The sequence below is a fragment of the Falco peregrinus genome, unplaced genomic scaffold (genome assembly GCF_023634155.1).
Source record: "Falco peregrinus isolate bFalPer1 unplaced genomic scaffold, bFalPer1.pri scaffold_35, whole genome shotgun sequence".
Taxonomy (NCBI): domain Eukaryota; kingdom Metazoa; phylum Chordata; class Aves; order Falconiformes; family Falconidae; genus Falco; species Falco peregrinus.
The window spans coordinates 1,338,229-1,363,921 of NW_026599603.1; the positions used below are offsets into that span (position 1 = coordinate 1,338,229).

General features: G+C 55.3%; 1 protein-coding gene and 1 pseudogene across 1 annotated transcript in view; both read left to right on the forward strand.

Moving 5' to 3' along the window:
• The window catches only part of LOC129783345 (hydrocephalus-inducing protein homolog), a 32,241-nt gene extending 22,967 nt beyond the window's left edge, over window positions 1-9,274 (forward strand). Inside the window, exons 18-29 of the mRNA XM_055793328.1 lie at window positions 681-851; window positions 1,476-1,649; window positions 2,799-3,007; window positions 3,428-3,580; window positions 3,897-4,080; window positions 4,568-4,709; window positions 5,575-5,734; window positions 6,458-7,087; window positions 7,579-7,749; window positions 8,075-8,277; window positions 8,456-8,638; window positions 8,883-9,274. Coding sequence (XP_055649303.1) covers window positions 681-851; window positions 1,476-1,649; window positions 2,799-3,007; window positions 3,428-3,580; window positions 3,897-4,080; window positions 4,568-4,709; window positions 5,575-5,734; window positions 6,458-7,087; window positions 7,579-7,749; window positions 8,075-8,277; window positions 8,456-8,638; window positions 8,883-9,222 — 2,720 coding nt within the window. The 3' untranslated portion in view covers window positions 9,223-9,274. The remainder of the gene's footprint in view (window positions 1-680; window positions 852-1,475; window positions 1,650-2,798; window positions 3,008-3,427; window positions 3,581-3,896; window positions 4,081-4,567; window positions 4,710-5,574; window positions 5,735-6,457; window positions 7,088-7,578; window positions 7,750-8,074; window positions 8,278-8,455; window positions 8,639-8,882) is intronic.
• Window positions 9,275-10,297: 1,023 nt separating this feature from the next.
• LOC129783346 (hydrocephalus-inducing protein homolog) lies at window positions 10,298-22,750 on the forward strand (annotated as a pseudogene).
• Window positions 22,751-25,693: the final 2,943 nt, after the last annotated feature.

A 25,693-nucleotide genomic window follows, 5' to 3' on the forward strand; every position in this document is an offset into this window, starting at 1 on the left:
GGTTGCCATTCCTTCCCCACGTCCTTCCTCCTCGGCCAGCTCTGAAGGTGCCTGGCACCTGTCAGATGGGGGCAGAAAGCACTCCGCTGGGGTTGTTTGCAGCACCTCACCCCGTAGCTCGGTCGTTCCCCCCTCCCTTTTCGATGAAAGCCAGTCCAGCAGGGTGAATTCAGAATCCGAATGTGGGGAAGAGGAGGAGGAAGGTGTTAAGGAAAGACGCGGGACGGCTGGTAACCCGAAGCTCTTCACCTATTTTGTCCATTGTAGCAAAAGAGCCCCAGCGGTGGACTTCAGTGCCACCTCCATTGCTTCACTGCAGCCTGGTGCCATCTCCCTCGGGACTGTTCCCAATGCCCAGTTGCACCTGTCACCCCCCTTAGGCACCAGGACCCGGGACCAAACTCCCATGAGGACCGTGGGGAGGGTTCATGGAAGATGTGGCCCGGGCCTCTTGGGTGTTGCCAGATGCTCTTTCCTCCTCCTGCCACCCCACTTACTGTGCTCTGAACAGGCCCCTTCACCAGCAGCTGGATCTGCGCGAGCCTCGAGGACAGGCACGATGAGATCTGGGCTGTGACATTGGTTTCAGCAGTCTCCTCTCGCAGGATCTGAGGGGATGGGGAGGGCGATCAGGGTCACAGGGAGGCAGGAGGCTGACTTTTCTACCTGGTTCTACACAGCAGAGCACCAGCAGAGCACCAGCAGCAGCAAGGAGGCTGCGGGAGAGCTGGCCGACAGCCCTGTCCATAGGGCCATCGCCCGCCACCTGGGCATCGATATCCCTGCAGAAGGGCGCACAGGCGGAAACCGCAGAGGGATCGTCATCATCGTCCATGGGGCACCTCGGACAGGTACGTGAGCTGTTGGCTGCAAGGAGAGCGGGAAGCAGGAGAGACTTATCCTGGTGGGCCGTGGTGCTTGGTCGGCCAGTTGAAGCGAAGCGAGGCAAGCCACAGCTCTGCTGGTCCGTGAAACAGTCCCAGGCCTTTGCCTAGCTGGTGCCAGTGGTGTGGCTCATCTTGTGTCCGTATAGCTAGGCTCTTGTCCCCCCAGACGGGGTGGCCACGTCCCTCTTGCTGCATGGGACCACACTGCCTAGTGCCCGTGTTTCCTCATGGGAGCAGCCCCTAGCCCGTGCTGACCCCCAGACTGTGCCCAGCTGGCACCCACCAGCACAGGGTAGCGAACGGTGGTGGTGGGACAGGGCTCGAAACAATGTCCTGGCCCAGGGCTGAGGTCACACCACAAGGGACAGAGTCCTGGGCTGAACCGGAGGTGGAGGCGATCCACCTGCCTCTGGAGTTCAGCGCTTCTGACCGTGCTGAAGCTGCCTCCCTCGTGGTGTCCCCTAAAGGGACATGTGCTTTCTGACTGTCCTTGAAACCTGCAAAGCCTCTGGGGGGGCTTTCCAGAGCCTGTCCCTGAGAATGCTTCACCTGCAAATGTCACCAAGCCGCCTTCCTCTCTCTCTCAAGGAAAGACAGCGGCAGCGGTCGCCCTGTCCAAATATTACGGCGCTGCCTGCTTGTCCATCGACGCCGTGGTGACAGAAGCCATCTCTGACGGGAGCAGCGCGGCAGGGCTCCGTGCCCGGGAGCTGTGCGTCAGGGCTGCCGCTGAGCAGAGCCACAAGGAGACAGAGGATGAGGGTAAGGAGGAACACTGGGCGCGGAGCGGCGCTTTGGAAACCCACCACGGCCACCTGCTTCTGCTTGCTCCAGAGGAGTTTGGCAGCCCTTGGGTCTCTTGGGGAGCACGGGTGCAAGCGTGTAGAAATGCAGAGCCATTTCATAACACAGCTCGGGTGATTAAGCAGCTCTGTTTTGAGGGGTCAGACAAAGGCATTTTTACTGCCTCTGGGCTTCTTGACACACGTCCCTTTTTCTGGGAGTGGTGAAGCACACCCGTACCTTTCTCAGAGCTTTATAAAAACATTTTCTCAGAGCTGAATCCAGCTTGCTCCCTGTGGCCATCAGGCAGAACTGCTGCCCACTTGAACAAGGAATAACCCTCTGAAGTGGCTCATTAAGCTCTAGGTGACTGACTGTGAGTGTAGCTTCACAGACATGAGAGGAAGGGAAGAATAGCCTCCTGGAGGAATTTTGGATGAGACTCACTGCAGATGAGCTCTTTTTCTCTGGAAATGTATTTTTTTTCCCCCTATACTGACACTGCCAGGTTGCGGAGCTGGCGCGTGCTGTGCTGTGCTCCATGTGAGACTGGAGACTTTGGGGAAACTTTCTTGGGCAGTTGTTGCCCTGAGCTCTGCAGGGTGAGGCCAGACGCTGGCCTTGGCGGGGGACGTTTTACATTGCTCAGCTTTGAACCTGGGTGGTTGGGAGCTGGTGGAAGGGAAAAGGCTCTGGGTGCCGGGTGGGGTTATCCCAGGCAGAGGGTTTAGCTTCCGTGGAGATGGGTGATGCCGCTGGGGCAGGGCTGCCCGTTACAGTCTCCACGGGAGAAGGCAGGATGGGTGCAAGGTAGGAAAATGATGGTGCTGGGGGACGAATCTTTGGCTTGATCCATAGGGGAGCTGCTGTGCAAAGTGTCACCTGTGTGCATGTTTATTAAGGAGGGACACGGGGCTGTGCACGACAAACTCTCTGGCTTTTCCGTCCTCTCTCAGCTTTATCGTGCTAGTAAGGGAAGCAGGGCAGGAGCTGCTTCTGGAGAGCAGCGCTGCTAGTGCCCAGCAGGCTGGGGGACAAGTGCTGTGTCCCTGCCAGGGGTGGAAGGTGCCCGCTTGCTCCCCGCAGCACCCATCGCCAGCCCCGCTGAGCCATCTGTCCCCTCTGCAGGTCACAATGCAGATGTCTCTCTCAGCGTGCAGTGCCACGCCAAGGCCGGGCACAGCTCAGTGCTGCGCCAGTCCAGCTCTGGGGAGGACGGCAGCCTGCAGTCCCCGAGTTCCCAAAGGCCGGTGAGCACTGCAGCAAGCAAGAGGAAGGCGGATGGCCGTGCATCCCAATCCCGGGAACAGCATCGAAGGGATTCGACAAGCTGCCAGGTGAAGCGTGATCTGCGCTGGTTAATGCCTGGGTCCTTTCTGTTGCCTCTGAGAAGCGAAGGGGCTGCTTAGAGTGGGGGCTGGTGTGTGGGTGTGTGGTGCAGAGCGCCAGCTGGGCATGCTTGGGGTGGGAACAAACCCCTGTGCTCTGGCAGAAATCTCGACTGGGCCTCAACAGTTTGTTGGCAAAGTGCAGTCCTGGCTAATGTGGCCGCAGGCAGTGGGCAAAGCTGCGGGATGCTGCGCTGGGGGCTTGCAAGCCACGGGATGTGTCCTCCAGGGTTGTCCCCTGGAGCTGCTGGCCTGCAGGGTTGGTTCGAGCCTCCCGCTAGTGGAAAACCCTGGCTGCAAGCCCAGCAGTTGGAACTGTTCAGGGGTTACCCAAGTGGTTTACTTTTCTTGTGGCGTTCAACATTGCAGGGCTCCTCCATTTCTCATCTCCACCCTCCCCTTCCCTGCGTCCCTGCGCGGCGACGGCTGAGCATCGGTGGCAGCACAGAGGGAGGGCTGGGCTGTCTGAGCTGCGTGCTGCCCGAGGACTTGCTGGTGGCCATCCTCTCCGAAAGGCTCCAGGTACGTGGGTGGGGTGGGGGCAGATGCTGCGTTCCTGCTCCAGAGAGACAGGCAGCGAGGCAGTTTGGAGAGGAGGTCTGTATCTGCTCTCAGAGGAGCCCCGAGCTGCACGCAGGGATCCTTGGGGGAAGCTGCAGATGCCCCAAGGTGGCAGAACGTGGGGAAAGATCAGAGCTCGTCTGGGCTGATGCGCTGGACACAACGATGGCTGGTGTCCTTTGACATCTGCTGACAGTGGACATTTACTGACTGGCTGAGAGCCCCGTGTGTGCCACAGCTGACTAGAAAAGCTGTTCCTTTTCAACTTTATTCGCAGCTGAGTGACTGCTACCAGGGCGTGGTGTTTGATGGCCTGGAAACCCTCTTTGCGCACAACATGGCATCTGCTCTCCTCTGCCTGCTCAAAGCTGTTGGAAATCGGCCTCACATCTACGTCGTGAACCTGTTCCAGGATTATGTGTCCTTTAAAGCCAGGGAGACAGCTGCAAAAGAGCAGGAAGGTGAGACTTTTCATCTCCGCACCTCTCAAATCTTCCCTGTCAAGCACTCAGCCTTATCTGTGTGTATCTGGGTTACCAGCAGAGCTTGTAAGAAGTGGTCTTATTAATCCTTCCACCTTCTGCCTGGGTGTAGCCAGCGCTCAGCTCACAGTCGCTTAAAATGCAGCAGAGCAGAGCTGAGGCTGGGAAGACTTCCCTTGGTCTCTACCGTGAAAGCCTGGGCACAAGTGCCAGCTGTTGTGGCTCAGTACCGAAGCAGCAGCAGCAGCTGCCTGCCACGCTGGTGCGCAGGAGCCAGGCAAGGCGCGGGAACTCGCCGTGAACTGTTGACAGTTCAGGGGCTGATCTGAATTTTGGAGCAGGGCTGTGAGCTCCCCAGCATCTCCTGGCAGGATGATCGGCTGGCTCGGGACACAGCTGTGAATCCTGGCAGCTCACCCCCAACAGCAAGCTCTGCTAATGGTTTCTCCTCTGGCCTTGGCTGAAGGACGGGAGCAGGAAGAAGCTGCCCGCAGGGAGAGAGAACGTCTCTGGGAGATGGACGAGGATGAGTATGATGCCCTCAGTGCGGAGCAGAAAATTCAGCTTCATAACAAGATACGCCAAGTCCAGCGCGAGAGGAGGCAGAGGTCTGTGCGCCTGTAACTCCCCAGGAGGGTGCCCCTGCAGGGTTTTCCTGCTCCGGAGACCTCGGTTGAGCTCAGAGGGGTCACGGGGCGAAGGCCCGAAAGTGTCTGTTCCAAGAGGGCAGTTCCACCCCCCAGGTTCCCAGCAGAGGAAGGCCCTTCCTCCCGGGAGAGAACATCTTCTCTCCAGCTGAGCGGAGAGCCCGCGGGTTTAGACGGTGGCTGCCGGGACCTGGGCTCTGGGCTTGCCTGACCGCTGCTCTTAGAAGTGTCTCTAAGTTAATTACGTTGGTTCTCATCTTCACCCCCCTTCTTCCCCACACCAGAGGGGTTGTGGTGTGGCTTGGTGTGAGGCGCAGCTGTGCTGGCTTGGTTTAGATGCCAGTCCTGCCGTAGGGGAAGTCCTTGCTGATCTCCTAGGTTTTTCCTTCCTGAGCGACACTGGCCATAGAAGCCGGTGGCTCTTGGGCTCACCCTCAGCTGCAGCAGCAGGTCAGCCTGGGAGAAGCTCTGATCCAGCAAAGCAGCCCAGGAGGGGAGGCCGCAGGGGTTGAGGAGGATGCACAGGCTAAGTCTGAAACTGGGAGGGGGACCTGTTTAAAGCGAGCGTGTGTTTCCGCACTTCATTCAGCCCAGGCTGACCTTACGAAGCAAGGCTGAGGTTTGGCTGGCCCTGGAGGTCCCCTCCCACCTCTCCTCACATGGGATATTCCCAGCCTCCCCAGGCTGAGGGAGGTCCACAGAGATGGCCTAACGGTTCTGCCTGGCCTCAGGGTCAGGGAACGAAGTGCAGGACCAGCTGGGATGGCGGCAAGCCCAGGCTTCTGGTGGTGACTCTCGGGCATGTTTTCTGTTTGGCTTGCTGAAGGGAGATGGAGCAGCTAGCTCGAGAGCTGGAGGAAAAGCGTCGGCAGGAGCTGGAACGCTTGAAGGAGGAAGAGCTGAAGAATTCTGAGCAGGGGAAGAGAAAGACTGGAAAAGGCCAAGAGAATGCTTTGAGGAGGAAAAGCTGGCCTGGTGTCAAGCAGGTGCGTGGTTGTTTACAGAGATGACTGAAAGCCCTGGGGACCTTCCTACGGAGCTGCGCCGTGCCCCAGGGAGCCCCACGCAGTGCTGGGGACGAGCACCTGTCAGGAGCAACATGTGGGGCTGTGCTGGGAAACAACCACCGGGGTGTCTTCCCATGGGTTTGCTGCTAGAGCTGCTCTACTAAGATCATGCCGCCTTTGAGTCCCGGCTTCATGTAACTCCACATACTGACTACTGAAGCCCTAGGGAGTTTTAGTCCAGCGTTTCTTCCCACTCTGCCTGTGACTTACACCTGTGAGCCATGATCTGTCTGGGATGTGGGGTCTTTTCCTACATGTCTGGCAGGAGATGCCCCCAGGCCTTAGGTATTCATTAGCAGGCAGACTTTGCAAAGGATCAGCCAGCCACAGGGATGCTCAGCGCACCAGAAATGAACCCAGAGGACTGCACGGGAGTAAGGAGGTGTCTTAAGTTCTCTGCTTGGGTTGGGAACCTGTTCTGTTCCTCAGCTGGTTTGCAGGACTCCTCATCAGTCTGACACTGAAGAGTTTGGTTTGTTGAGCTAAACTGGATACCAGCTATGTTCTGAACTGGGATCTGTAGGGTGCCTAGCACAGGTCTCGAGCGAGGTTTGGGGTGCTATTGTAAAGATCATTGCTGCCCTACAGCACCTGAGTCAGTGCTTTGAAATGCTCACTGCTTTTTTTGCTCTTCCTGCCCAGGGCATGAACAGTCCCACCAGCAACACCAACACATCCAACAGCCGGAGGTCGGAGGTCGCCAAGGGGGTGGTCAAGACACGATCTGTAAGGAAGCACCCGGGCTCTGTTGCACGTTGCACAAAGGAAGATGAGCAAAAGCAGAGCAAGGTCACCCTGATGGATGCCCACCTGGCAGCGGCTGCACACCCCACAGACCTGGAAGAGGGGGAAACCAAAAATGAGGCCCAGAGTGACAGCGAGAACTTAGCCCTGAGGTTTAATATCTACGAGATGTCGCAGAAGGATGTTGCGCATATTTTGTCATCCTGGGACAGGGTTCAGGGTATCCTGCTGTTCCCCCTGAACCACGAGGACGCACGGCACCCAGCAGAAGAGCAGCCCCAGCACACATCCAGCCCCAGGAGCCGGAGGGACAGAGAGAAGGAGCATCAGGGGAGGCTGGAGAAAGAGCATCTGGCAGAAATGAAGGCTCTTGAGGATGCCAGAATACCTCAGCTGGAAGGGGAAGGTGCAAAAGGGTCAGCCAGAGGCCAGGGTGTCGGGGTGCCCTGCTTGGACATCCAGGTGCTGGGCTCAGAAGATGTGACTAGGAAGATCCTGGTGAGCAGCGAGCTGCCAGCGGCAGAGCAGGTAAAGCCCTGTGAGGCTCGGAGGCTGAGCCTGCCGTGCTCCTGGGCCCCGGTGCATCGTGTCCCACCAGGTGACAATGGCACAGAGCCTTGTCCGGGCCACCGATGATGTTCCACAATGGCTCCACAGCAGCCCCATGGCTGCGGGAGGTTCTCACCATCCCTCAGGTGGGTGGGAAGCAGGAGTGCTCTCTGTACAAGCATCCCGTCTGTTGAGAGAATTTCCCAGCCTGGAAGTCATTGCAAATGGTCCCAGGGCAGGGCAGCTCAGGTTTCCTTCAGCTGAGTCACTGCAGGGAGAGGTTTCTCTCTAGGTCCCACTTGTAGGTCCTGGCACTGCTCTGGAGCCTGCCCACTCCACTGGGCATGAAGAAGCACGGTGCCCGATATAAATAAACCCCCACCACATTGCCGAAAGCTCCGTGCCTTTAAGGAGTGAGTGTGAGGATGAAGGTGACAGGAGTACAAACAGGGTTTTCTCTTACGCTTTAGGTCCTGGATAGCCTTGGACTGGGTCCCTCCGGGCTTCCCATCCCCCCTACTGCTTTCTACTCCGTGATCCACTACCCGGCAGAGCGGATGGCCCCTGCAGCAGAAGCCCTCAAGCACTTTGTCTTTGTTGTGCCAGAAGGCGCCACTGCAGAAGAAGACAAGAATGCTGCCGTAAGTCTCGTGGATGCCCCCGTTGTGCCCGAAGTGAAGGTGCCAGGGCAGGGGGGTGGGTGGGGAAGGATCACTGTGATGTCTGTAAGATGAGAATAACGGTTTAAAAAAACACCTCAAACCCTCGCCTTGCCTTGAGGTCCTGGGCAAGGAGAGTGTTGTAGGCAAAACTAGACCTGATGAGGAAGACCAAGTCCCTGGGCAGATGTGGTTGTTTATTTAGTGCTTCCCCTAATTGTTAACAAACCCACAGCTTGCTTTCCAGGAGGGGGATGTCTCAGGGCAGGTCTCACCTCTCTGTTTTCTCCCTCCCCTTGTGGCTCAGACCCCAGAGGAGCAGGTCGCCCCTGTGAGGAGCCAGTCGAGTGAGGAGAAAGCTGCGGGCAGCTGGGAGGCTGCGAGGGAGAAGCAGAGCTCCGGTCAGGGCAGGAGATGTCTCCAGGGGCTGGACAGGGAAGCACCCGTATCTTCTCCTGGGGCGCACCAAAGCGGCGAGGGCATGGTCCCATCCCCTCCGAGACATGTCAGGTGAGCTGAGGGCTGAGGAGATCGCTCTGCTTCATGGCCACCCTGTCAAGTGAGGTCTGTCATCCCCAGCTCCTCAGGGCCCCTCTGTTGGTGCCTCCGTGGGATGGCGAGTCCACAGCCCTCCTCCTCGTCTTGTTTGCTCATTAGCCGTGTCTGAAGCCCTCTCTTTAACTGCCAGGCTGAGCAGCTGCCGGTGGATAGTGCCTGCCCGCGGCGAGGTGGAACTGAAGGTCCACTTCAGCTCCACGGTGCTGGGCCAGTTTGAGCAGACGCTGCGTTTCGAGATCCTGGGGACAAAGCGACTGTACCAGCTGCCCTGCAGGGGCACCTGCCTGTACCCCACCATCAGCCAAGACCCACGGTAAGGCTTGCCCCTGGGAGCCTCCCACGCTGCTCCCCCCTGGGCTCAGAGCCAGGGCTGCCCCTTGTACCCCGGTGACCTTCTGGCTCGGGCAGAGCGTGCTGCCTGAGCCGCCCAGCATCTTGTCCCATGCCTGGAGCTGGGAGTACTGGTACCGCAGCCACCAGTAAGGGTTACGGCTTTCTGACCAGGTTTTCTACTTGGAGCATCTCACAGCTCTTCATTCCCTGTTTTCTCTGCCCAGGCTGGTGTTTCCCCACCGAAGGAAGAGCAAGGCAGACGACGACATTGTCTTCAAGCAGTATGTCACGGAGACGGGTGTCTTCCACTTTGGACCGCTGCTGTGTGGGAAGTCAAGAAACTGGTACGTGCTCCCCGCCCTGAGCGAGCATCCTGATGCGCTGCCTGCGCAGCATGGGACGTTGGGATGGCACCTCCAGGGCCTCGTGCTGTCACGGACACGTCTGGGGACGAGCCGTCCCAGAGGCACAATTCAGGGCAGGCCCAGGTGGAGACCTGCCTGGGAGATGCAGGGGGCTGAAGGGCCACAGATGTGTGAACTTGAGCAGATGATGGGCAAGTGAGTCCTGGAGGAGCAGGGGAGAGACGGAGCTGATCTTCCTCCCCGGTGGGTGCCTTGGTGGCCAGAGCCGTGTGCTGCTTCCAGCCTGAAGGTCACTTGGAGCAGCTTGTGTCTCCCCGCCACATCTCAGCTTCGCCACCTAAGAAATGAACTTTATGGTGTTTTTTAAAAGTGCTTTGAGCTCTACAGGTGGACTGAACAAGCAATTATTTTGCTGATGGTTTTATAAAACATTCATCCGTTTGTAATATTAGTAAGGCCTTATGATTCGACCTGCCGATATGGGGGCGTGGGGGATCTGCAGAGGAATGAAAATGGAAATTCTGTTTCCCCGTCCTCAATGCTGGACAAAGTCTGCCGGAAAAAGTTGCCATTGTAGCTGCTGGCGCATTTCTATTTTTAACATAGCTTTTTTTTTAAATATTAGAAATTAAGTTCTCCTCTTCATGGGAGCTCTGGAGAGCCAGTGGTATTTTGACAACCCAAGCAAATGAAATCAAAACAGTTCAAAACCCAAAAGAGGATCTTTAGCCAGGCTGCTGCATGGCCTTGGGTTTCTGTTTGTGCTTTTTAACCCTTTAACTCCCAAATCTGCTCCATCCCCGAGGGAAGGGACGTTTTTTAAATTCAGCATTCCTCTTGGGAATGAATCCTCTCTATTTCCTTCCCTCAGACTTTGAGCTAACCTGTGAAATACAAGGCAATCTCGTGACTGTTTTGGAAGACAAAAGCTAAACTATTTTTAAAAGCTCTTTCCAAGAGCATTTCTTTGTACCCTGCAGGGAAGGAAACCCAACAAAGAAAGGGGGAGAACCCACGTGCCTGCAGTACCTCTGTTTTTCCAGGCATCTTTGAATTTCTAATTTGTAAAATGCTCTTTAAGTGGCCTGTGCATCATCACGCGTCTGGGCTGGAGGCACCAAGTACAGGGGTGGACATCAAAGTAACGCAAGGATGGACACACATAGCATCCAGTGTGCCCCTGAAAATGATGCTTTTTCTTGGCTTGCTTGTTGGTACATGGTCTTGCAGTGCAGCCTCCCGCTGCCAGGACATGGCGCTTTCCTTGGTGTGGGATGAAGGCGACGGTCTCCTCTGCAGCCTTTTCCCCTTTTGTGGACAGGTACAAGGCACTGGACTGTCCCAGCAACTGTGAGACGATAACCATCCTCAACGTCACCCCCTTGGAAGTAGAGGCGCGTTTCTCCTTTGAGCGCGATCTCAAGGCGGACACGTTCCTTGTAGAACCTCCCAGCCTGAGGCTGAAACCGAACGAGAAGCAGGTAGGGGACAGCAGGTAGGGCAGGCACTGGTGTAAGTGCCCAGGAGCCATTCCTCCTGCTCACTGAGTGCTCTTCTGTATTTCTTGTTTCGGGGACGGGGCTAGAAGCTGAGCATTTGGGCGTACCCCACTTCAGCTGGTCTGGTGGAAGACAAGCTCGTCTGCCGCGTTAAGGAGAACCCAGAGCCGGTGGTCTTCCCCCTGTGCTGCCAGGGGGTGAAGGTGGAGCTGAGGGTCAGCCCCAAGCACGTGCATTTCAACAGGCTGCTTCTGCACAGGTCAGTCATCTCACGGCCCCTCTGCTGGGGACGGGTGCTGTCGGTGAGCTCCCCTTCAGCCTCTCTGGCTGGCTGCATGGCCCTTCAGGCTGGATGTTGGGCTGGCGTCCCTCTTTCTGCCAGCAGTTCCCGGTCTCTTGCTCACCGTTCCTTGCTGGCTTGGTTCTCCCAGGACAGCCGCAAGCTCTGTAGCCCCCAGCAACGTGGTGCAATGGGCATCTTGATTCATTTGTATCTCGTCTGCCGGTTCGGAGAGCAGTGCAGTTGCTCCTCCTTATGTCCCTTCTGTTGGATACACCGTTAGCACCCAGCCCTTCCCCAGGACCTCACCTCTGAGACTTGTGACACAGAGAAAACATTTAACTAATGTTATGGATACTATAAATACTGGATGTGTATAGATAAAGATATATATATAAACTAATGCATAGGGCTGCTCCAAGATGCATTCAGTTGCAAGGCCTATCCTGACCATCGAGCAGCTGGTGCAGGGTGTCTTTCTGCCTCTGCAGGGAGGACAGCAAGACCCTGGTCCTGCAAAACAGCACCCTGCTGCCTGTGGCCTGGCAGCTCTGTGGGCTGGAAAACCTGGGCGAGGACTTCTCCGTGTCACAACGCGAGGGCATCGTGGCTCCGCGCACGGAGTTTGACGTGCATCTGTATTTCAAGCCCACAAAGGCTCTCAACATTAAGAAGAAGATCCGACTGGAGGTGAGGGGGACTGTGCCCTCCCTGGCAGGGCAACGAGATCTTCGGGGTGGAGGCTGTGCTTGAAGGGTTCCCTGCAAAGAGGGGGACAAAGGATGAGCCTTCCTGAGGTTCCTTTCTACCCGCATCGCCGGGGGGGCAGGCCCTTAGCAGCAAGGAACTTGCTCTTATAGCTGAGCTTCAGGGGGCATGTGTGCTGCTGGGCCAGGAAGAGCTGCACCTGAGGGACACAAGGCTGCTGTGACCCCAACTTCTGCTGCCTCAGCCTGGGTTCACCAGAGCACATGGTGCATCCCTGAGCATCTGCGTCAGCCCAGACAACCAGGCGCTGTGTCCTGAGCGCACGTTACAGCCACCTTGCCGCTGTGCGTGGTTGAACGCTGCTGTTTGGTTGTCCAGACCTCGGCATGCTCCCTGCGCCCATGCTGGAGCCTGTCCAGGGCTCTTAACAGAGAGCAACAAGCTGTCACCCTGGGGTTTTGTTCCCCGTGGTTTGGGGGCTGCACTTCAGTGAGGATGCTGGGTGATTGAAGAGGAGAGGGTTGACGGTCAATGCCACCTGCTCTGGGACACCTCACAATTCTTGAGGTTGTTTTTCCATCGCTGTGTCTCCCCGGGTGCTTCCGCGGCAGCACTCCCTGCTGAAGGAGTGCCGAGCTGGGCTGGTAGGGCTTCTTACTGCAGCAGCATCTCGCTGGGTCAGCCCGTGAGATGAGCAGGTTGGGAGAGTTTGGGAATCCACAAGTGCTTGTCAAGCAGGGGAGGCCATGGTGGAAGCAGCCAGCAGAGACAAGGACTCGTACGTTGTCTACCAAAAGAATTTAAGAGAACGGTCTAAGCAGTGTTCGTTTCTCGCTGCCTCAGGTTTCAGATGCAGAAAACATCCTGGGGATTGTCCAGACTGAAAATATCCTCATTTCTGCAGAGGGCTATGATGTTGCTCCAATCATCAGCATTCCTAAAGGTCAGTGGATGCCCCAAAACAAAGCAGTCTGGGTGTGTTGCCTTGCCTTGGCAGGTGAGCAACCAAAGCGCTTGGGATGGGGTAGCATGCAAGCGTGGCCCAGTCACATAAAGCGCGTATCCTGCAAGTTGAGTGGAGTGAAGGGCTGTCAGGGCACAGCCAGCCTCGAGTCTCTCGCCCCTGAGCTTTGCAGTGTGCAGGTTGGTCTGGGGGCTTAGAAACAACAGCGATGTGAGCGAGCAATTGGCAGCTCCTGAGGGCTCAGCAGGGCACACAAAGTTGTTGGATCAGTGCTTGGAAGCAAGAAGACAGAAACGCAGCTCCTCACCTGCTAAACCCTGCAGATACCCTCCGAGTAAGAAGAGCAAGGGCAGCAAAGTAGCTAAAGAAAATTTCCAAGAATGGAGACTTGCTGAGAAGGGTTTTGGGCTGCCTGAGAACTCCAAGTGTCATAGAACAGTTTGGGTTGGAAAGGACCTCAAAGATTGTCTTGTCCCAACCCCCCTGCCATGGGCAGGAACACCTTCCACTAGTCCAGGTTGCCCCAAGCCCCGTCCAACCTGGCCTTGAATGGGGCAGCCACAGCTGCTCGGGCAGCCTCTGCCAGTGCCTCGCCACCCTCACAGTGAAGAATTTCTTCCCAACAGCTAATGTAATTCTCCCCTCCAGTTCAAAGCCATTGCCCCCTGTCCTGTCACTACAGCCCCCCCGGAAACACCTGTCCCCACCTTTCTTATAAGCCCCATTTCAGTATTGAGAGGCCAATTGAAATTGGCCTGGAAGTGTTGAAATATCTGTCTTGTCACTTGGTGTGGTCTGTAGCAGCTCACTAATACTCCCCGTTTCTTGCCTGGCTCTGCGGGTTTTCTGCAGGTGCAGGTGGCACCGTGGATTTTGGAGTCCTGAAAGTCCTGGATGATGCAAAGCAAGTGCTGACTCTGAGGAACAAGGGGAAGTACGAGATTGCGTACAGGTGGGTCCAGCTGCCTGGTCTGTGAACGCGTGGTGCCACCATCTGCCCAGGCCTGCCTTCTCCTCCTGCCCTTGGCTAGAACCGCTTCCCGTGCTGGCTGCCTCGTGGTCTGGTTAAATAAAAAGCCCGGGCTCCCTAATCTCAAAGACTTTAAGGGAGGATGCAGCCCCACACCAGCAGTCCTTCACAGCTGAGCAGGAACCAGAAGGAGAGACCCTGAAATTGAAGCCACTCACTGCTGAGATCCATTGCCTTCCTCTGAGGGGCAGCTCCTTTCTCTTTATGACTCTTTAAAGGAGGGGATGAGAAAATTGGGTGTCGAGGTTAGTTTGCAACACTCATGATGGTCTGCACTCTGTCAAGATCTGAGATTCCCCAAGCAGAGCTGGACTCATTCCCTTTTAATTTTTTTATGGTCTTATGTCAAGTCCTGGCTGTGCTGGTGGCACTTGTACTTTTAACTGCAGAGGTCTTTGTTCCTTCCCTTTCTCCCCAGTTTCCAGCTGAAAGCTGCAGGCACCACCATACCAGACCTGGCAAGCCACTTCACTATCCAGCCGCAGAAGGGCCTGCTGGCTGCCTCCGGGCGCCCTGTGCAGGTCCAGGTGTTCTTCCACCCCAAGACGGAAGTGAATATCGAGGACAAACCCATCCTGCACTACCAGGTGAGCTGCCCCAGCCAGGCAGTGGTGGCACAGCACGTCTTGGGAGCGTGAGCAGGACAGGTGCCTTCTGGAAGGGCTTTAGCTGGGTAATTCTCGTAGGTGACAGCAATGTCTCAGAAAACATTTGTGATGCTTCCTAAGCGGAGCTGAAAGTCTGGCTCCGGAGGAGGCGTTGAAACAGGGAGGATGAGCTGGTGGGGACCTGGGGTGGGATCAGGGAACAGAGTCAGAGGCTGGCCTCTTTGCTGGTTTTACCAAGCCCTCCTCTGGTTGCAGGTGATGGAGCCCAGCATCTGCGGAGGAGGCGAGACCGTCGCCGTCATCCCAGTGAGGGTGTCGGCGAAAGCTGTGTTCAGCAAGTACAGCATTCACCCCGCCTCGCTCATCAACTTCGGTGCCATGGTGAAGGGCAGCAGGAAAACCTGCACCTTCATGCTGGAGAACAAAGGCAGCCTTGACTTTAAATTCCTCATCTACCGAGCAGACCAGGACGCATCCCGATTGCAAGAGAAGAGGTGAGAGAAGACCTGCACCACCTGCCCTGCCTGAGGAGGCACGACAGCATGGCTGGTGTGTGACAGGCAGCCCAGACACCTGGGTTATTGTCCAGTTCACGTCACCTGCTTGTGAACAGGGAGTGGAAAAATGCCTCAGTGTCCCCGTGTGTCGGGCAAAGCTGGTGATACAGCTGAGCTGTCCGTAAGCTGCAGGAGGTGCCGCCGGGGGCTGCGAGGGGCAGGGAGGCTTTCCTCGGTGGGGAGGGGAAGGTCAGCTTTGGCTTCAGAGAAGACGGGGTGGGGGCTCAGCATGATGGACGTTTCTGCTTTCTCCTCTTAGTGGATGTCAAATGAAATCTGCCCACTCTGGCAAGAGTGAGAACTTACACCAAAGGACTTCCTCAGCCAAGAAAAGCAAGTGCTCGCTGCAGAAGGTTGCCAGCCCCTTCATGCAGGTGGGTGGCTCCCGCTCCCCAAGACACACTGCTGTGGGTGCTGTGGGAGGACGCTGATGGGGACTCATCACCGTGGGATGGGACATGGTCTGCACGATGGAGGTCCGTCATCTCCCAGCCACAAGCAGAGGCAGGAGCTGCTCAGTTGCACTGACAGTCCCGTGCTCCGGCTCAGACTTGGAGTTGTGGGGTCAAGAGAGAGGAGCAGGTCCTGTGTTTGGTGGCTGCTAGCCAAAATAGGTCTGTGAATACCACAGATGTGGGCACGTTCCTGTTTGAAGTCCCACTCCATAGATACCAGCTGACCTTGTGTTTTCGTCTTCCCAGTCCCCTCTCTTCCCTCCCGTCACTTCTCACAGTTATTTCTGCTCTCCTGTTTTACCCCTGAGGCTGGAGGATCCCAGCTAGCACCTTCACCTTTTACACCCAAACTCCTTCCTGTGTGCCAGCCAGAACAGGCCTGCAGCTCCTCCTGGCTTGTCCCTCTCCTCCTGGCTTGTCCCTCTCCTCCTGGCTTGCTTGTTCCTCTCCTCCTGGCTTGTCCCTCTCGTCCTGGGGCTGCCTCTGGGCCGTGGAGTCATCCCTCCCTGCCCTGGGACTGGGGGCTCGGCCTGGCTGGAGGTTGAGGAGTGGCGTACTCCTTGCTGGGGATGCTCAAGGCTGGGCTGCTGGACATCAGCTTCTCCTGGGACTCTTTCTGCAGGCTCGCATCACTCTAGGCATGTTCACGGTGTACCCTGGCTTTGGTTCCATCCCTCCTGGGGGCCAGCAGATGATCGCGGTGGATTGCTCTGCGGAATCACTGGGGACGTGCGAGGAGCACCTGCGCATCGATATCAGTGACAGAGACCCCCAGGACAATCCCCTCGGCATCCCCTATACCCTGCTGGCTGAGTCCTGCCTCCCAGGTACGCCCCGTCCACAGGTTCCCGCAGCCAGACCTGCTGCTGGTCAGCACCTGAACTTACTGCTTGGTTAGAGAGGCGCCCTGACCTTGAAGCTAAACCCTAAAATCCTCAGAGGTTCCAGTTCTTTTCAAGTCAGCCAGCGGGGAGAGGCTGGGAGGGATGCATGGAAGGATAAAAGGAAAGCAATACTCCTTGACTGGGACTGAGCTCCATCCTCGCAGCCGACTCCCTGCCCAAGGCTGGGTTTTGCAGTGACCTGGGCAAAAAGGGTTTATCAAGCCTTCCGAGAGGCCAGCAGGGTCCCGAGAAATTCATCAGGAATTCAGCATTCAGCCCTCCCTCTGCTCTGCTCGCAGCATTTGTGGTTGATGACATCGAGTCCATCTTTGAGGAGCACCGAATCTGCAGCAACGTCAACCTCTGCCAGACCCCGCAGACGGTGCGAGACAAGGGTGTGTATGTCAGAGATGAGAACAAGTTTATCTTCACCGATGTTCGGGTTGGGCACCGGGCCACAGCTCGCTTCAAGATCCACAATGTCAACAAAGTCCCCTGCAATGTGGTCCTTTCCATCAAACCCATCGCCGGTGAGGTAAGAGCAAGAGGCCAGGGTGACCGTTGCTCTTTACAGGCTGCGCTGCCTTGTTCTCCAGACTCGCTGCTTCCTCTTGCCCGCACTAGTCCAGCTCCGTGCAGGTCAGGCTGCAGGGGGGAGCAGCAGTGCCAGGGTGGCAGTTCTGAATTTGGCACGTCTCGAGCAAGGCTTTGGCTCGCCGCTCTGGGTCTTTGGTGGGAGACCCAAACCCTTCTGCACATCTCTTGGAAGCCCGCTCGGAGGGGGCCTTTACTGGCCTGACGTGCCTGGGCTCAAAGCAGACCATTCCCTCAGGCTCCCTGGCCTTTTCCTTCTCTTTAAAGGCCAGTTTGAGGTTAGTCGCGGGGTTTCCGTGCAGTGCCCCCCTCCCTTGTGTGCTGGGGTGGCTGCCCAGTGCTCAAAGCCAGCTTTTGCGCTCCTGGGCTCCCTGTGCAAGGTCAGCACCGCTTTGGAGTCACCCCCTGCGATGGAAGGAGCCTGCCCAGGGCAAGCAGGAAGGGAGACACGCTGTCTGGGGCTGTTCCCGCTGACGCATATAAGAATAAGACTGCGTAAGAAACACCGAAGGATGTTTCCTCCTAACAGGGCTCTGTGGGTTCCCCCAAGTTTCACAGCCCCATCAGGGACATTTTCAAGGTGGATCCCGTTCGGATGTGCATGCCCAGCTGCTCCCACGCCTTTGCTACGGTGACCTTCACTCCACAGATGATGCGGAGCTACCAGTGCACTTTTGAGGCTTCCCTCGATGTCCTGGCGAGGTAACTCCCCCTGTGAAATCTGGGCGGGGGGACCTGCCTGATGGCTGCCCCTCCTCTGGGAGGACCCCGACCTCTTGTTAACCCTGATGCTCTCAGTAGCCTTAGGCAGAGTGCTTAGCATTAGAGAATAGAGGAGGCGGTAACTACTAGACAGAGTAGACGGAGAAGGGGTTATAGCTTAGCCTCGAGTGACTGTGAAGACAGTGCAGCATTTGGCAGCCAACTGGGAGTTAGTGAATCCGAAAGAAATGGAGATGTGCAACAGTTGAGCTGGGGCTTTCCAAGGACAAAGGTTTAGATGAAGCCGTTTCTGTGCCAGCCAGCCAGCGTGCGTTATTTCCTCCTTGTTTCTGTGAAAATGAGATGATTGTATGTGATTACCTGGGGTATGTTAAGCTATTCTCTGTCAAAGGAGCGACTGGAGCCCTTCTAAAAGAGGAGCCCAGTTCCCCTGTCCTGGGACGTGTGTACCAGGGCCCTGACCGGCTCTTCCCCAGCCGTTTAGTGGCTGAGTCAGGACAAGTCAGCTTTCTGCTCTAGTACGCAATTCCTTTTTTAGCGTCCTTGGAAATAATCGTTACTGATGGTGCTATTTATTTTTCCCTTCTTGCTTTTATACTATTTCCATGCTGCGCTCGTGCTTTTTGCATGTGTCTCATATCATCGCAGCCAGTGAATTTGCCATGTCTCACCTGTCGCCTCATTATTTACCTGCTGTGCTGCACGATTCGATTCAGTGACATGTTCTTTAACTGCTACTCTGGAAGGCTCTGGCTCTTCAGAGCTCTTGTGAATGGCCCTGATCGGACTGGGAGGAGGGGGGTGGAGGAGACCTGTGTCGTGGGGTACAGGAGCATCAGCCAGGGGAAATGCAGTGGGTGGCCCCTGCTTTGTTGCTTGCCAGGTGGGAAATTGGTTAGTGCCAGCCGTCATGATTTCTCCTCTGCCTTTCCTGCAGCCCTGCAGCAATTAAAGCGCAAAGCCTGACCTTCCGTGTCAGTGGAGATGGGACTCTGCCTCGGGTGACAGTCCTGCGCCCGGTACTTCACAGTAAGAGAGGGAACCCTCTGCTGGTCTTTAAGAAGCTGTTGCTGGGTGATTCACAAAAACTCCCTCTGGTCCTTCGTAATGGTGGCACCCTACCTGTCCAGGTGAGGGCCTGCTCAGGAAATGCTCTGGTCTGGGAACAAGTGCTTGTCTCGTGGAGAAAAGGTCCCAGGAAGCATGGCAGACCTGGAAACAGCTCTCAAATTCTTTTTAAGCAAATGAATGACTTGTAATTTCCAGGAAGAGAGTTCCTCTTGGAAATGCGATTTTTCTGACTAGCCTATCCTTTTCAGTTAAATACAACGCAAGAAAGTTGGTGGGGTGTTTTCCCCCCATCTCTCTTCTCACGCTTTGATTCTCGGGTGGGCACGTGTGATGTCCTAGTTGCATTAGATTGTATTTGATCCCATTTTACTACACTTTAATGAAAAATTCTGTTCATTACTTTTGTATCCCAGCGCCTCTGAACACTTCTTTTTTCTGTCTAGTTTTACTTGAACTTTGTAAGTTTAGCTACGAGCTGTGTTTGAAGCGGAGAAGCATGCTGGATGCCCCGTGCTGGACCAGCACCAGTACGGTGCCAACCCACGTGCCAACCCACTGTACCCACACCAGTGTGGTTGTGCTCTGTGTTCCTTTTTCTCAGTTGACGATAGACCTGTTGGATGAAGCGGGAGTTTTCTTCTTGAAAGCCAGGCCCACCACACAGTGCGTCTACCAAGCTGGGGGCGTGAAGGAGGACTCTCCTGCAGGAGGTAAATCCAGTAAGCGTGAAGCGCGGTCATCCACACAGGGGAGAAATGTGTGCCCTGCTCTTGGCTTGGCCAAGCAGCCGCCAAATGTTAGATGTTGTTTCTTTGCTGGGGCTCTCTGTACCCCCAGCTTCTCATGTGGACTCTGCGCAGGGCTTCCTCCTAGAAAGTGGTTGGAAGTTTTTTCTGTTCCTCTGGACATGGTGGGTTGAGTTGCGGGGGCCTATCACCACTTCAGCGGACCATCTGAGGTCTTTGCTGCGTGTGAGCGTAGCAGCCTGAATGGAGGCAGCCCCTGAGCCCACAGCCAGCCAACAGAAGCCAAACCCATTCTTTGGCTCAGCTTTACGTGTGGCAGGAGCTGACTGACTGCAGTTTGAGTGAGCGCTGGGTGTTAACCTGTGTTTAAGACACTTCAGCAGTGATACGCGTGGTGCTGTCGTAGCCTTGTGAACATAGGAGGAGGGTCTGGCACCATTGGTGGGAGAACCTGTGCTTGGAGGCAGCTGGGTTTCAGCCCCTTACGCCCCACGGAAATATTTCAGCGGTACAGCTGTATCACTTGTCGCTGATTCCATTGCTGTGCAGAGAGAAAGCCTCACACCGCTCTCCTGGTCCTGCTCCGTGGGGAATTAGCAGAGTTTGACGTGCTTTTCAAACCCACCCTGGCCCAACGTGTGGAAGGCAGGATCCACCTGTCAGTGGTGAACAACCCGTATGAGGAGACCGACATTCAGCTGGTGGGCGAAGGCTACGAGGATGACTTCACGCTAGATAACATCCACGGACTGGTGGCAGACAGTGAGGAGGAGGAGAATGCTGAGGGCAATCTAGAGGAAGACGTAATTGAGGGTAAGAGAGGAAAGGCTGCCCAGGTGGATCAAGGAACAGGAAAACAGACGTTTCTGCTCACCCTGTGCCGCGCACCTGCGGTCCAGCTTCAGCAGCCAGATCCTGCTGCCTTTTGTAGCCTGCAGAGGCTTAAGAGGCAGCTTGAGAGCAGAAGAGAAGATCTTCTGTCAAGGGAGAAGCTTGCAGGCTAGCAGGGAAGGGTCAGAGATACCCACGTTCAGCTGGGTATCTCCAAAAGGAGGGCTGCCAGCCCATGGTATGCTATGGAGATGAAGCCTGTGCCTAATGATTTGTGCCCTCGATATACGCAGCCTGTGCTGTCACCCCCTGACCTGGCGGTCTGGGAGCGTGCTGGCTCTGTGCAGAGGGGCAGTGCATGCTGTGCTGCGTGGCTCTGCACAGCCACAGCCACGGGTTTAGGCATGTGGCAGGGCGCTTCCATGGAAGCGGGAGGATGGGGAACTGCGTCTCCCCAGGGAGGAAGGCTCGGAGCAAGGAAGAGTTGGCCACGCCTGTCTCTGTGGATGTGAGGGGGGTGGATGGACCTCAGGCACACTGAGACCTCCTGCTCTCATTCCTAGCAGCTGCCAGAGTGAACCACATCCCGTTCGGGGACTGTCACATTGGGAAACCCTACAGCGTGACCTTCACCATCACCAACCGCAGCAGGACGGAGGCGATGCGGTTTGAGTGGCTGGCAGACACCCCATTTCACTTCTCCCCCAAGGTGAGTTTGGATGGCTCTGCCTTTTCCCATTGCTCCAGCCCTGCCCGGCGGGTTCCCAGGAGCTGGCAGGGAGTCACCACGTACCGGTGAGAGCCTGTTTCAGTGCCACAAAGGAGCTGCAATCCCTGGCTTAGCTGGCGCGGGGCTGTCAACCCCACAGAAAAGGCTCAGTGTTACGGGAGGTGGCATCTTTTGTATTTTCCTCTGTCAAACCTCAGATGAATACACGGTAAGAGGCAGATTCCTGGCACAGCTGCTCACCACATCGATCTCTTTGCTGTCAGTCCTGCCCTTGCTAGTGATTCCAGTTAGGTCTTGGCTCTCTGGTTCTCCCTAGGTGGGACACCTCCATGCTGGCTGTGCTAAGGCCATCACAGTGACCTTGAAATCGGATGTCGCGGTCACCTTCAAAATGCACCCTGTGAAGTGCAAGGTGGCTAGGATCACCTTCGCGCTGCCGCCGGAGCAGATTAAAGACTGGGATGACTGCCTGCGCACCATCAAGTGGGTGGATACCACCATGAGGGGCCCAGGAGCCACGTGGCCTGTGAAGAAGAAGGTAAGAAACGCAAACAGGAAAAGCTAACGGAGCTGCTACAAAAAAACCCTGGCAGGCCACCATCTCTGCTGGCTGAGCAGCTCCTGCATCCTCCTGACGTTTAATCCATCCGTGAGGTTCACCCGCAGTGCGTTTTGGGGGAGAGGCAGATGCAGTGACCTGTGACACCAACACAAAATGGGGAGGTCTTTTGACAAGACACGTTTAGCCACATGCAAACTACCGGTCTCCGCCAAAAGCTGAAGTGTTGCAACCTGTTTGAACGGGAGGGCACATTTTACGATTTTATCACGTTTTGTGGTGTTAAAATTTCTTCATCAAATTCAGTGCCTTTTCACCAACAGGGAGTTTAAGGCGCTGCACTCTGACTCTTGTTTTGGAGTGGAGAGCCACACTAGTGCTCTTGTGTGTGCGCTGGCCAGCCCACCGGCACATGGTGGGTGAGCTGTCAGCTCTGCCTACACCGATAGCAGAGATTTTGGTGGTGGTGCCCATGTTGTGTGGGATGTCTCATTGTGGAGCAGCCCGGGCGCTGCGTGGCAGTCGTGCAGCAGTCTGGAGAAGCATCGCTCCAGAAACTGCCACACACACGTACCTGGAGTGACGGTTCCTCCCTAGTTTCTGAGCCTTTTTAAGACCTGTAAACCACACTTCTTCCCCGTCAGCAGCAGCACTCGGAGGCTTTCCTAGTGAGTTCGTCCCCATTCCAAAATGCCCGTCCCCAGCCCTCACCAGCGTGGCTGTTGCCCCACACATGGTGTCTGGAAAGCACCTCCCGCTAAGACAAGAGGGAAAAGGTGCTTTCTGGTTTTGTTCAGTCTTGGGGTTCTCCATCCACAGACCTCCCAGAGGGGAACTTAATCCTAATTTAGAGGCCTGCTGGATCTGTAGCGGGCCATGAAAAAGGTCTGACACTCTACAGGGTTGAAACACAGGGAGAGGTACCTATGACCCGGTCATTGTCCCCATGGGTGTACTCTCAGTCATGGTGGTGATTATGGTGTTCAGTCGGTAGAAACAAACACTGTAATGGAAGGGTTAAATTTTATCACCTTCCCGGGGAAATAAATGGGAATGGTCCTTTCTAGCCCCTGTACGTGGCTGATCTTGGAGGCCAAAAGCCTCCTCTTGCTCAGCCGGGCTTTCTAGGCTCTGCTCAGTGATTCTTCCCTTTCCTGTTTGGAGGTGATCGAGACAGACCCAGAACCAGCTCACACTGTCCTGGAGGAGAGCAGCCGTGAGGTGGAGCTTTGCCTCAGTGCTGTTGTCGACTACGCTGAGCTCAAGCTGGATACGGACACGATTCAAGGAAGTTCAAGGAGACCTTGCTCTTCCAGATGAGGACATTCACGTGAGAGCCAGAGGCCAGGCAGGGACCCGTGCGTGGGAGCTGCCTTTGCCCAGGGCTGACCTGGGGCCTGCTTCGCCGGAGCCGTGCCGTGCTCTCTGGTGGCCTCTGCTTCTCCTTCTACTCGTGGTCTGGTGAAAATAAAGGCAATAAAGTGCCAATAAAGGCAAAAAAAACCCCCACTGACGTGTTTATTGCTTGGCCACTTAATAAACCTCTTCTAATTTCTAACTGGGTGATTAGGCCTGGCGGGGGGTGGGGGCAGGGGGGTGTGTGCTGCTGCCTGCTGGTTCTGAGGTTTCAGCTTCCACACATCCTGGGCGCCTGGAGATGCCTCACATGTGGACTCGAGTCCCTTCTAGGGCTTTGTGTTCAGTCTCACCTGCTGTTCTTCTCTTTAAACAAGTCATGTATTGTTTCATCCTGTCCAAGTCCTGGCAGGGTGCTGGGGCCTGCGTATCTGCACGTAAAGCCAAGCAGGAGATGGTGGCCACCATCCTGCCAAGACGTGCCAGGAAAGGTTCGATTCTGCCATGCCTTTCTGCTGACAACAACCATGGGTTTGCTTCCATTGCGTGTTGCCTGTCCTCATCTGCTCGAGGACAAGTTTGCAGTCAAAATAATGTCAAACTGAATAAGACCCTTGGATTAAGTCTCCTGGGCACCATGCCTGCCCTTTCCTCTTTAACCTCCAAACTTTGAAACACTTTGTCTCGGGGCAGCCCAGGGCAGTGGTCTAGACGTGGCAGAGTTGCCTGGGGACAAAGATACTCCTGAGCATCAAGGAAGGGGTACCAGAAGCTCACCATACAGTGTTACTTTTCTACTTGCTTTGTATTTATTGGTCATTGTCTTTTCACTCCTCCTTCTTGCTTTTCAGTTCCATGCTGTCCAACACGGGCAATGTGGCCCTGGAATACAACCGGATGGCGGCTGTGGAGGACGAAAGGGCACTGAGCCACACTGGGGAGCTGCTTCCACCCAGTCTGGATGGTAAGGTGCTGCAGCAAATGAAGAGACAGGACACAGCTTGATGCAAGCAAGTTGTCCATTTATTAGTGATTTTCTTACAATTACATATGTTTCTACCTTCTACATATTACACACTGTTCGGTTAAATCTTAAGCGTAAAAAACACGGATTGGTTGATATTTAAGGCACACCGTTAGAACAATAGGAACTTACTAGTTTATCTTGACATAGCAATAATTTCTATTCCCAAATTAGGGGGTTTCTTTCTACGCGGCTTTCTTAATTACATATCGGCGCCATCCGTTCCCTTCTCTGGCTACTTGTTTCTCTGTCCGTCTGGTTGCCTCCTCAACTGTGACGGCTCAGGGGTCTGCAGTTAGCTTGTTCCTTGGTTCCCAGGGCTTGTGCCCTGCAAGTTCTAACAAGTCTCTACTCATCAGGCGATCAGTACTTGGACTCTTGTCCTTGAGGCCTTGTCCTACAGGGGAACACAGACAGACAGGCTGACTCTTTACACCAGCACTCTGCTGCCTCTTGGCACAGTTCTTTGTGTGAATTTGTGGGTGATGCAAGGTGAGGGGGTCGCTCTGAGCCAGCTGGCGTTTCCGCACCAGGCCAGAGGTGCACGCTCTCTTTGGGCACAGCTGTTCTCTCATCTTCTGTTTGCTGCTTAGATTTAGTTTAATGCCCTGTCCTATCCTCAAACAGCGTGGCTGTAGCAAACCAAAGAGGAAATGCCCTGCGGCCCCTGGCTCCCTGAGCTTGTGAAATGATCTGTTGCTTTGGGGAGGGACTGAGAAATGGTTTTACATCATTCGTATGGAAGGTTAAAATGACCTTGGCCTAGGGCAGTTCTCCATACTGCCCAAGTGACATAAGAGCTTAACCTCACCGAGGTAGGCTTTGCAGAGGACGCTGCTTCCTTTAAAATGTGATTTATTAGTATTCATGAGCATTCATTTTTGGGGTGGAAGTAAATTGGTTCCCATGAAGGGCAAATTGCTGCTCTTCAACTATAGAGAAGCAGCAGAGCAACACATGAACATCACCCCAAATAGAAGTAGGGTGAGAGAACCCCCAGGAGCACTCATGTCCAGTACTTTGTCCCTTGTCTTGCCCTTGACCTGGTGAGTGTGTGGCATTAGGGAGCTGTGCCAGCGAGGTCCTCTGCACAGCTTCAGCGACACCCTGGTGGTTTCTGCTGACCTGGGTTTTGTGCTCCTTGCAGGGCATTGGGGGAGGGATGTGGGCTGCTTGGTGAGGAGCACAAGGGGATTGTACAGCAGAACCAGAATGTTGTACAAACGGAATGTTTTGGCTCATACTTGATGGAGCGTGAGTCAGCGGAGTGCCAGAGTGCTGTAGCTGAGCTAGAAATGCATCAGTAGCATGGTCAGGATGTGCAGAGCACCTTGCAAAGCCCTTAGCCAAGAGGCAGGCTTTGGGAAATGGTTCCGTAAAGCCTCCTGCGCTGGGCTTGCAGTTGCTTGCCTGCAGAGTATCTGTGTGTTAATTGCGGAAGGCTCAGGAGTGCTGCCTTTGAACAACCTCTACATCCCTGATGCTGCACGATCCACAGGGACTGTGGGTAACCCAGTGAACTGGGATGCGGGTCTTCCTGATGGGGAGTTGGTTTGTATAATTCTCTTGCTTTGAATCTGTTCTTCCCTGGGGTAAGTCTGACTTCAGCGAAGTCACTCCTGATTCAAAGGAGTAAAATTGTGGCTAAGCCCTAAGTACTAGGGCCATGTGAGTTGTTAGTGGCTGAAATGCCACGTAGCCCTTTCTTGGAAAATGAGCAGTTTCCTACTGTCTGGCAGTCATTTGGGAATGTGCCACGTGGTTGGACTGTCAGTAAATAAACAGCTGGTGTGCCTCTTGGTTTATTGGCACTTGTGTTATAAATGAACTGCTAATTTTTCTGCTGGGCAACATTTCCAATTTGTTACTCTTGCTGCTTCTGATTTGCACGTTTCTGTTTTATGGCTCCAGTTGTACAGCGTGGGTGTTCTCGTGCCAGCCCCTGTTCCCACGTGTTCTTGCGTTATGGTCTGACAGCCTCTGCTGAACTGGAAACCATTGTGGCACTGACTGGCAGATAAACAACAGACAGAAATACTTCCATTTGTGCG